Here is an 11,057-nt window from a genome sequence, read left to right as displayed (position 1 = left end):
TGTATATGATGATTCTTGAGGCTCTTGAGCTTGAGCCAGAATACTGTGAGGCTGAAATACTGGGACTGAAGCCAGGTTAGCACCACTGAGTTCAGCAGAACTGACATAAAAATAAATTTTACTTTTGCCTTTATAGAATTTAAACCTTGTGGCTTGATGAGGAGGAGGAGGAGGATGATACTACTACTACTACTACTACTACTAATAATAATAATAATAATAATAATAATAATAATAATAAAATAATTAATGTGAATGCTCTCAAGATGGCTTACAAATACTCAATATACAACAATAAAGCCAGGATAAAAGTGCAAACTAGCAGATTAAAACAATAGCCAATACAGTAAATAATATTACAAGCATGAGGGATCTCTCCCCCTGGTGCCTAAAAGATAATAGAGACGACGCAAGCAAACAGTTCTAGGGAGAGAGATCCATGGCTTGGAAACTAAAACAGAAAGTAAGCCCTCTCTCTGATAACCGCTTTTGACCTCAGAAGCAGAGAAAGGCCTCTGAAGGTTATCTTAACTGGCAGGCAGATTGAAATAGGAGAAGGACGTCAGTTCAATATTCTCTAGATTTATGTATCTTATGCAAGGGGTTCTCAACCTTTGGCCATGTGGCTGGGGATGATGGGAGATATAGTCCAACAACAATATCTAAGGACGCAAGGTGGAGAAGCCCCACCTTATGCCAAGACACACCACTGGAGACAGTGGATTATATATAGCCCAGTCTATTTTCATTCCAAGCAAGATGCCCACACACTGCTACGTTCTACTAAAAAAACCCACTAGTGTTGCTTGCAAATGCACAGAGCCTCCATAGCTCCTAAGCACAATGTTATCGCCGCAGTGATGATACTCCTATGATTCCCAATGACAGCATCATCACTGTAGTGACGATGCTGTGCTTAGGAGCCACGGAAGCTCTGTGCATTTGCAAGCAATGTTGAGTGGAATGCAGCAGCATATAGGCATCAGGCTTAGAATGAAAGTAGACTTCAGGGTAGGGATGTGCACTTATTACTACCCCCACCGCGTTTCCCCCACTGGCGCACAAGTCCCTAAAAGCCCATTGGTGCGGCAGCATACCTCCCTACTGCCCCATGCCAATGTTTGCTGGAAATAGGAGCTGTGACTGCACGCATCATGCACCCGACATGAGCAAGAGAGAGAGTCACGTGCGCAGTCGTACCTCCTACTTCAGGGAGGTACGCTGTCACCCTGAAAGGCTTTTAGAGATTCGTGCACCGGTGGGGGAAATGTGGAGGGGGGGGTTAAGTGCTCCCACCCCCACCTTTAAAGCCATACCCCCCTCTGTCAAATCAGCCCCCATTGGTTCCATGCTTTATTCACCAGCTTGGTGCTGGGGGCGGGGCAAGGGGACCCTGGTGGACCCTGGATTCTGGCAGCCCTGGAACATTTATCCCTGCACATCCAATGGTGACTGCACCACAGTCTAGGGTGTGTGTGTGTGTGTGTGTGTGTGTGTAACATTTATTTTTATTGATTGATTGTTACAGTTCTATACCGCCTTCCATGAAAACCATCTCAAGACAGTTCACACAAAAGTTAAAACAAGTCTACAGATCTGATTGAACGGTTAAAAAAACCAAGGGCAATACAACCATGCAAGATACAAGGCAGCAGGAATAGGAACAATCATATAAGAGGCCAGGCAAAAAGCCAAGATTTCTCACTCTTTCTAAAAACTGTGATGGAGACTGAGGAGGAGCAGATTCACATAAGAAGAGGGAGAGCAATATATGGGCAAGACCCTTTGGCTTCATAGAGAAGGCAAAGTGTAAGTATAATAAACAATTCACCATCATTCTTTGTGGCAAAAGTGACAATCAGTAACATCACTCAATGAATCTGCCTGGCTTGCTCCTATGAGCACATGTGCAGTTAAGGAAGCAATTATAAGACCACTTGCTGGTGAGCTGGGGCAGCACAGTGGCTATGAGGCTGAGCAACCAGTCAAATCCTCCCTCGGCCATGAACTGATCAGGTGACTTTGGAAAAGCCACTCCCTCTCAGCCTCCTGTCTACAACATGAGGATACTAATACTTACCTTACAGAGTGGTTGTAAGGAGTACCAGTTAATGCACATGAAGTGCCGTGAATATTCAAAAGTGGTAATACTTACCCATGGTAAGCATGATTATGTGCTAATAGAGCAGGACATGCATATCCACTGGATCATTTAATTTGAATGGTCTCTTTCCTTCTGTGACTGTTTGGTCACATGCTTAAGGGCACATCTAAAGCTGGCCTGGCACAGCAGGAACACTGTCCTTCCCCATATTTCTGTTGATCTAATTAAGAAATGGTTTGCACGACTTTCCTCTCCTCTGTAGTCAGAGCGCAGCAACTGTGACAGGAAAGACAGTGCTTCGGCTTGCCATAGGCAGCTGTGGAGCAGCCTGGGGGATGACATTTATGGCTTGCATCAGGGCTCATTGTTTGCACTGGATTTAAGTGTCAGCATCATGGGTGTGGCTTCACAAGGGCACTCTTTCTTGCTTCTGAGCTGAGAGCAGCCCTGTTGAGAAAAATGCTTGCTTCCCTCTTCTCTGCTATCCTCCTTGCATCTGACTCCTCCCTCCTGCAGCTCTGAATAGTGCAGACTGAACCAAAAAGCTTCTGATTTTTTCTCCCTGCTATAGTTCCTCCTGAGCCGGCAGCGTGAGACTGATATTCTGCTTTCTTCTCACTACGGCACGTTTTCTGGCATCTGCTGAAAGCATTTACTTGAAGAGCTGAAGTTGATCACCTCAAAGGGATTAAAAGACCAAGACAAACACCAAAAATAAGAAAAGAAGAAATTACTTTGCTCGATTTCCTTGCTCAGCATCTTTTGTTCTTTGGTACTAAGATTAATGTTTCTTTTTCTTTCTTTTTTAAAAAGAATTTGTTCTTTTTCAAGTGAGAGCTTTACTGGATGTACTTGAGTGAATGCTAAGCAGGTATCCAGCAAGAGAAAAATCGATGCAGTCCAAGAAGAAACTTGGTAAAGAAGACTGGAAATCCACTGTGGAGCTAACAATTTGGTGGCATCATATGGGAACTCAGAATCGGTGAGAAGGCAGAACATCTGTCCACCACTCCACACATTCCAGCCACAATGTCGGTGACTCTTAGCAATGTCTCGTTAAATGGGACGAGCCACTCAATTCAAAATCATGGAACTATGGATGGACCCAGAGGACAAAAATCTTTGAATGTTTTTCTTTTCTGTCTGACTTGTATCATTACATTCACAGCCCTCCTGGGTAGCATCTATTCATTGGTGTCTCTGCTGAGAATGCAGAACAAAAGTACCATTTCCATGATTGTGACTTCATTGACTGTGGATGATCTGATCAGTGTGGTGCCGATGACCATCTTCATATTCAAGCAGTGGTTGAATGAGACGCTTCCCCAAACCTTGTGCACGACTTCAGCGCTGCTGTACTTATTTCAGGGCTTTTCGAGCAATCTGATGGGGTCTCTGGTAGTTTCCTATAACTTCTACACTCTCAGCAAAATGGGGAGCAGCCAAAGAGTGACAAATAGGCCAGTGAGCATGATCTGGGCCATTCTCATGATCTGGATTGTCAGTCTGCTGATCTGTATTTTGCCTCTGTGTGGCTGGGGCACCTATGTCTCCACCTCCTGGGGATGCCTTACCGACTACACCAGTACTTACATCTTGTTCCTCTTTGTCATCTACTCACTTTGTTTCTGTCTCCTTGTTGTGCTCTCCATCCCTCTAATATATCAGCTGTTGTGCTCAGATGAGCAGCAACATCTTTACGATGATTATCATCAAATTGCCCGAGGCTACTTCTCTCCTGGGTCGCCTCCAACTGGTAGCCACACACCGTCCCTCTTTCCAGAAGACACTGTGAATAAAGCCTTGAAGCATTTCCAAGAGGCTTGTCAGAACTCTGATCCAATGGTCAGGCAAAGCTCAGTGGACAGCTGTGGACCGGACCGCTATGGCTCGCCAAATGTACCATGCAACAGTCGAAGCTTCACTGTGGAATTTGCTCAGAAGCGTTTCTCCCTCATTTTGGCTCTGACCAAAGTCATTCTTTGGCTCCCAATGATGGTAAAAACAAAACAAATTTCTTTCTGTATCTGTAATGATCTAGCTGAAGGGTATGGTGAGATTTAAAATACAGGCCACCCATCAGAGCAAACAGGGTAGTTACCTTTCTGTGTGACTTGAAACTTGTGTCCTATGTTTTAAGCTTGCTAGTTCAGCTACAATAATCTCATTTGTTTGATATCTTTTTATTTTTTGAGATCATCAGTTACTAAGAGTTAAAGAGATCCTCCACTAGCGATGTACTGCATTAATTATAGTAATTTCTGTCAATTCTGCATTTTCAGTATCCTGGCAAATCCAACAATCAGGAACTCTTAATCATCTGAGAGAGGCTTTGAATTGCACATCCTGATTATCCAGATTTGGCTGAATAGACCTGCAGTTACATATGTTTTCATGGGAATTGACATAGTCATACATAATCCAGACTCTGATTACTCTGGTTTTATGTTGGTGAAAGGATTCTACAAGCACACATTGCCAAATTATTCAAAAAATGAAATGGGTTGGAAGGCTGGGCCAAGGTCTTCTGTTCCAAGTAATTGAACAGGCGCTCGGTTGATGGTGAAATTATTCCAAGCATGTGCTAAAGATTTCTTTCCTGTTCCTCACTGAGAGGTACGCCCTTCCGCTGTGAGTTGCCTGTGGCTATAAAATTGAAATATGTTACAGAAGTGAAGGAACATGTTTGCTTATGATTTTGTAAATACTGAGGATTACTGGGAACTGAAGTGCCCTGATACATATGCAGGTACAGAGTATAGATCAGGCAAGTGCTGTGTGATACCTTTAAAAATACACACCGGCTGCCTCTCATTCAGTGGCATATAGCAGGGGGAGAGCAACCACCCCTATTTGACCCAGCACAGCATCTTTCCAGTAGCTATTACTGGTGTCTCCCTTGTCTATTTTCAGGTTGTGATCCCCTTTAGGACAGGGAACCGTCTTCTCCTTTTTCATTTCATTGCATTTGCTATGTAAACTGCTTTGAGAACTTTTTGTTGGAAAACTGTATATTGATGATGACTGGCATGATGATGGAGCAGGAAGGCTCCATGTCAGGGCTGAAGCATAGCTGGAAAAGTAGCCCCAACACTTTAAAATACCAGCAGCTGTGCAAGCAGCATATCCCTGTGTGTGACAATGGGGGTAAATACGGTAATGCTATTTGCACAGCTGCCAGTTTTTAAAAGCGTCAGGGCTGCCTTACAGCTCCGCTGCAGCCCGGACATGCAGCCTTCCAGTTCTATTAGACTGCACATCATGCCAGGTAATAATAACAGTAGTAGTAGTAGTTGTTGTTGTCGTAGTAGTTGTTGTGATAGTAGTAAAATAAATAAATAAAACCTCAACACCACAGGGGCCACAGAAATCACCATCAGACAATTACAAAAAGCAACTTTACTGGAAACAGCCTATATTTTGTGATGATATCTATAACAGCAACAACAACAATATTGATAATAAAATTCAGCCATCCCAAGTCCTTGGGAAGGACTTGATGTCTGGATAAAATAACACCTGTCTGACTGTGTAAACAAGAAATAACAATAAATATAGCACATAAGAATCCAGTGTTACCTTGAGCAATGGCCCCGTGATTGAGATCTCTCTCTCTCTCATCTATTTATCTATCTATCTCTATATCTCCCTCTCCCTTCTTTTTCTTCTTCTTCAGATCCCATTTCAAAACTCACGTTTCCCATGAAGCTTTTGAATTGATCTGTAATTCCTATCCCTTGCTACAACCAAGACTAAGTACACTGTACTTGATCACATCCACCCATTATTACTTTGGAGTGCCTCTCCTGTTCTCTTTTCCCCTACTCTGCCTCTGTCAACTCCTCACTATTGGAAATTAGGCTTTAAACTCCTTGCAGAGGGAGTCTGCTGCTTTTGTTTATGTGATTCTGTCTATGGCATGGCACTGTATCTCACATCCATCATCATCTTCTTCTTCTCCAGGATGCATCTCCACCTCCCTGGATTACCTCGAGTGGACTTTTATTAATAGCTCAGGGTCAGAGATACTTCTCTGTAGTGCTGAGGAGGTATCAATATTTATTGTTTCACTTGAAGCAACTGGCACTCTGAGAAACACAGATGGGAGTTGTCGTAGAACATTTGCTTTCTAGCATCTGCCAGGATTCAAAGTCACCAAGCTCAGCTGAGAGATTTCAGAGGAGCGGGGATGTTAGTTTGAAGCTTCACGTGCACCTTAGAGACTTAATGGCATAATTTTTCAAAGGCAGCAGTATGTGTGTTTCTAAGCCACTGCATATTGAGACATGCGTCCTTTTAAAATGTTAACACCACTGTATCTTTTATTAAAACTCTTACTTTTTTGATGTGTAGGGAATGATTGACATTAATATAAAGGTCAGGGTTTAGCTCAGGCGATCAAGAACTGAGAAGAGCAGAATCACAGAGCTGGAGGAGTCCTTCCTCCTTGGCCGTCTAGTCCAGCCCCCTGCTTAATGGAGGATGTCCAGAGCTAAACAGCCCCCAGCAAATGGCTGTCCAGTCTCTGCCTGAAGACCTACAGCACGGGAGAGCCCACCCCTCCCCAGGCAATTGGTTTCATTGCTGAACTGTTCTTACCATTAAGATGTTCCTTCTAATGTTCAGCCAAAACCTGCCCCCTATAACTGAAGCTTATTCGATCTAGCCATACCCTCTGGAGCAGCAGAGAACAAGACTTTCCCTCCTCTGTGTGGCAGCTACTTCGAGATATCATGCCCCCCTCCCTCAGTCTTCCCTTCTTCAGGCTGAACATAAGCAGGTCCTTTGCCCTTTCCTCATTGTTTTCCAGACCCTTAAGCTATTCTCATTGCCCTTCTCCAAACCCAAAACAGTTTTTCTGCAAAGCTATTCACACACACATGCAAAACTGGGCTAAGTAAGCTCAGCCCGGTTTTGCACGCGTGTGAGTAGCACCAGGATTGGGCCCAATCCCGGTGGCACCACAGCGGCAAACCCGCCTATGAAGGCTCCCCATAAAATGAGGTTTGGAGACTGTGTGATCTCCTAACCCCATTTTTTCAGTTATCTGCCAGCCATGGCTGCTTGGGAGGGAGGGGGATCCCCATATGCACCGCACATGTGCACAGTGCATTATGGGAGCTCCAGGGGGTGTGGTGACACTAAGCGTCCGGCACCCCGATCCTCGGAGCAACTGGCAGCAGCTGGTAATCATCTGGGCAGGCGATCCACCTGCCCAGAGGGAAGGACCTGATTGTCTGCAGGAAGGGAAGCTTTTTGAGTCTTCCTCCCTGCTAACCCTCTTGCCCTTTCTCGCTGGTTGCGAGAAAGGACTCACTATCTTTCTTGACGTGCAGCTGAGGTCTGGCTAGTGCAGACTAATGTGGAATTATTACTTATTGTGACTTGGGAAACTATGCTTCTGTTAATGCAACCTAAAATGGCATTTGCCATTTTTGCATTTACATCCTGTTGCTGACACATTGGGGCTATTCTCATGATTAGCAAAAATCAGGCTAGCCTCTGCTAGCCCGATTTTTGCTGATCGTGAGAACCACTGGGCTCAGCTGTGAGCCCGGTGGTTCTAGAGCGGGTAACCCGCTCAAGTACCCCTCCCCTTAGCCCGGGTTTGCGGAGTGAGTGCTCCACAAACCCAGGCTATCTGATCATGAGTAGTCATGGTGCGGCTCCACGGTGTGGCTACTCACAAGTAGACCCCTGGGGGGAAGCAAAAAGCTGCCTCCCGGCTCCAGGGGTCTCCCCAGTATGCCCTGCGCACTCGCATAGGGCATACTGGAGCTTCCGGGGGCCACACAGCCCCCAAGATCCCCAGCCCCCTCCGGCTCCACCATGGAGCTGGCAATCGTGTGGGTAGACAATCCAGCCACCCAGGGCTCCCTCCCCGTTTGTGTACGGGGAGAACGGGCTTAGCCCACTCTCCCCACGCACTCGGAAAAACCGGGTCTCACTGATCGTGAGACCCGGTCCATTATGTTGAACTTGTGTTTTACTCCTATTTCAAGTTCCTTTTCACATGTACTACTGTCAGACCCTGTTTCCCCCACCCTATACCTTGCCTAAATGCAGATCTTTGCAATTGTCTTTGATGAATTTCATTTTATTCATTTCATCCCAGTTTTCCACTCTATCTTTCCAGATCATTTTGAATTTTATAGGTGTCAGCCATTCCTCCCAGTTTAGTGTGACCTGCAGATTTGATGAAGGTTCCCTCCAGTCCTTCATCTAAGGTAGGGCTGCACAACTTTGCCCCCCCTGCAGATGTTGGACTACAACTCCCGCCATCCCTGACCATTGGCCACTATGACTGGGGATGATGGGAGTTGTAGTCTGACAACAGCTGGAGTGCCAAAGTTGTGCAGGCCTGTCTAAGACATTAATAAACATGTTGAAGAGTACCATGCCCAGAATAGAGCCCTGTGGCACCCCACTCGAAAACTCCCTCCAGTTTGAGGAATAGTCCATTAATCAGTGCTGTTTGAGTATGGTTTGTTAACCAGTTGTGAATATACCTGAAGGTATTATAATCTAACTTACATTTGACCAGTTTGCTAGCCAAAGAATCATGGGGAACTTGTTTAAAGATAAATTACATCCTCAGCATTGCCATGATCCACTAAGCTAGTACCCCCATGAAAAAGGAAAGATACGTTTTGTTGGACAGGGTTTATTCTTGACAGATCCATGCTGGCTTCTACTAAGCACTGTATTATTATCATGATGCCTACTGACTGGCTGGTTTATAATCTCTTCTAGCATCAAAATCAGACAGCACTCTGTAGTCCCCCAGATTCTCCTCTCCCCCCTTTTTGATGATCATGACAACATTTGCCTGATAATCTCTGCAGAATTTATCATTATTGCTTTTTTCTGAGCTCTGGATCACATCTGCAGAAGCTACAAGTTGTACGTTCGTAAGCTCTTTTGGTTCTTCTGATAGTGCAGAGGTTGGGGAGAGTGGCTCCTGCTGTGATCCCCCTCCCCCCTCCATCTGTTCTGTGTACCCTACTCATTATTTGAAAGTGGCTATATCCTGGCGCAGCGGGGAAGTAACTTGCCTAGGGAGCAAGAGGGTGCTGATTCAAATCCCCGCTGGTATGTTTCCCAGACTATGGGAAACACCTATAATCAGGCAGCAGCAATTTAGGAAGATGCTGAAAGGCATCATCTCATACCATGCGGGAGATGGCAACGGTGAACCCTTCCTGTATTCTACCAAAGAAAACCACAGGGCTCTGTGGTTGCCAGAAGTCAACACTGACTTGACGGCACAACTTTACCTTTATATCCATCTACATCTAATGAAGCTGGCTGCCTCTCACAACACCTCACGCCACAGCAAGTCAACTTGGGAACAATCCAGCAAAATCAGTTTAAGCATTTTAAAGCAAAAAATTTAAGTGCAAAAATTAAGCACTCGATTCTGATCTTTGTCCAACTGAAACTAATGGGACTTTTAAAAAGCTTCCCTTTGATTCAGTCATGCCCTTGGCTTCTAAGGTGCAAAAGTGCAGATTGGGGAAATGCAAGTGATTGGGAGAGGAAACATAAAATGCTTTGTTTGCTCCTTATTTCAGCAAGGTTGGTCATGGTTGTTACTCAAAGACTTTAACTCTCAGACTCAATTTGATTTATTTGCAATGTTCTGTCTTTCAGATACAAATGGTTGTCCAACATACTGTCGGGATTGAAAACCATTCCTTTGAGATCTTCAGTTTTCTGCTAACTTTGCTAGCTGCCACTGTCACCCCAATGTTTGTTCTGTCAGAACACTGGAGCCATCTGCCTTGCGGCTGTATCATCAACTGTAGAAGGAACATCTACACTTCAGAAGAAGGCAAGGGTAAGTATAGTAGGGCAGTGGGAAAGCGGGCTCAGCTACCCATTTTGCACATTCACAAACAAGGCATTCTTCCTGGGCAGATTGTGGGTTGGTTTGGACAGTATGTCCAACCAACCCTGCCCACATTCAGTGAGAATCATGAATGCACATGCTCCAACCCCCCACCCCTCATGACACAGTCCCATGGCCACATAATTGCATAATGGGATGGACTGTCTGAACCACTCCTCACACACAATACAGCATTAAAGTACAATTACAGTATATTACATGTGAGAAGTGACTCAGGTAGTTTGGTTTGGTTGGCTTCATCATGCAGTTATGTAAAGCATGCTGGGAGTATTAATTGGTTGTTGTGGATCATATTTTTAGACTACTATGCTGGCAAGCTTCAGAATTTTGTGTTAGAATTCCAAGTTCATAGTAACACAGATGTAATTTTTTTCACATTGATATACTACCCACTATACAAATCTCTGAGCAGTTTACAGATTTAGGACATATTTGATTGATTGATTGATTGATTGATTGATTGATTGATTGATTTCTATACCACCCTTCCAAAAATGGTTCAGGGCAGTTTACACAGAGAAATAACAATTAAATAAGATGGATCCCTGTCCCCAAAGGGCTCACAATCTAAAAAGTAACATGAGATACACACCAGCAACAGTCATTGGAGGTACTGTGCTGGGGGTGGATAGGGCCAGGGGGGGGATAGGGCCATTTGAGTCCTCCTCCCATGTAAGTGTGCCTAGAATGACAGCCATTCAGCCTGATCACAGCTAACAGAGCTTTCTCATTGACATAACTTGTTTTCAGCTCAGATCTTCATTCTTAATGTTCATATTTGTTTAAAAGATTCTTGCCTCATTTTTCAACCAATACAACAATACCAATAGACATACATAAGAACTCCTAAAAGATCTATTTACACAACCAGTAAACTACTAACAGATCTATTTACACAACCAGCAGGCGCTAAAGGCAACAATGAGACAAATCATTGCTAAGTATTTCTAATTATAGAAACCGTTACAAGCCCTGGAAAACAAAAGAGATTTTATCTGGCACCTAAAGGCCAGGCAAATAAAAGGAAGAGGGTTCTAGATC

General features: G+C 44.4%; 1 protein-coding gene across 1 annotated transcript in view; it reads left to right on the top strand.

The window, feature by feature from the left end:
• The first annotated feature begins 2,692 nt into the window (after positions 1-2,692).
• Positions 2,693-11,057, top strand: part of GPR149 (G protein-coupled receptor 149) — a 65,762-nt gene continuing 57,397 nt past the window's right edge. Inside the window, exons 1-2 of the mRNA XM_053312891.1 lie at positions 2,693-4,102; positions 9,758-9,944. Coding sequence (XP_053168866.1) covers positions 3,134-4,102; positions 9,758-9,944 — 1,156 coding nt within the window. The 5' untranslated portion in view covers positions 2,693-3,133. The remainder of the gene's footprint in view (positions 4,103-9,757; positions 9,945-11,057) is intronic.

This window comes from Hemicordylus capensis, chromosome 3 (genome assembly GCF_027244095.1).
Source record: "Hemicordylus capensis ecotype Gifberg chromosome 3, rHemCap1.1.pri, whole genome shotgun sequence".
In the NCBI taxonomy this organism is placed as follows: domain Eukaryota; kingdom Metazoa; phylum Chordata; class Lepidosauria; order Squamata; family Cordylidae; genus Hemicordylus; species Hemicordylus capensis.
The sequence above is the reverse complement of the archived record's forward strand: the minus strand, read 5'-3'. Positions and strand labels throughout refer to the sequence as shown.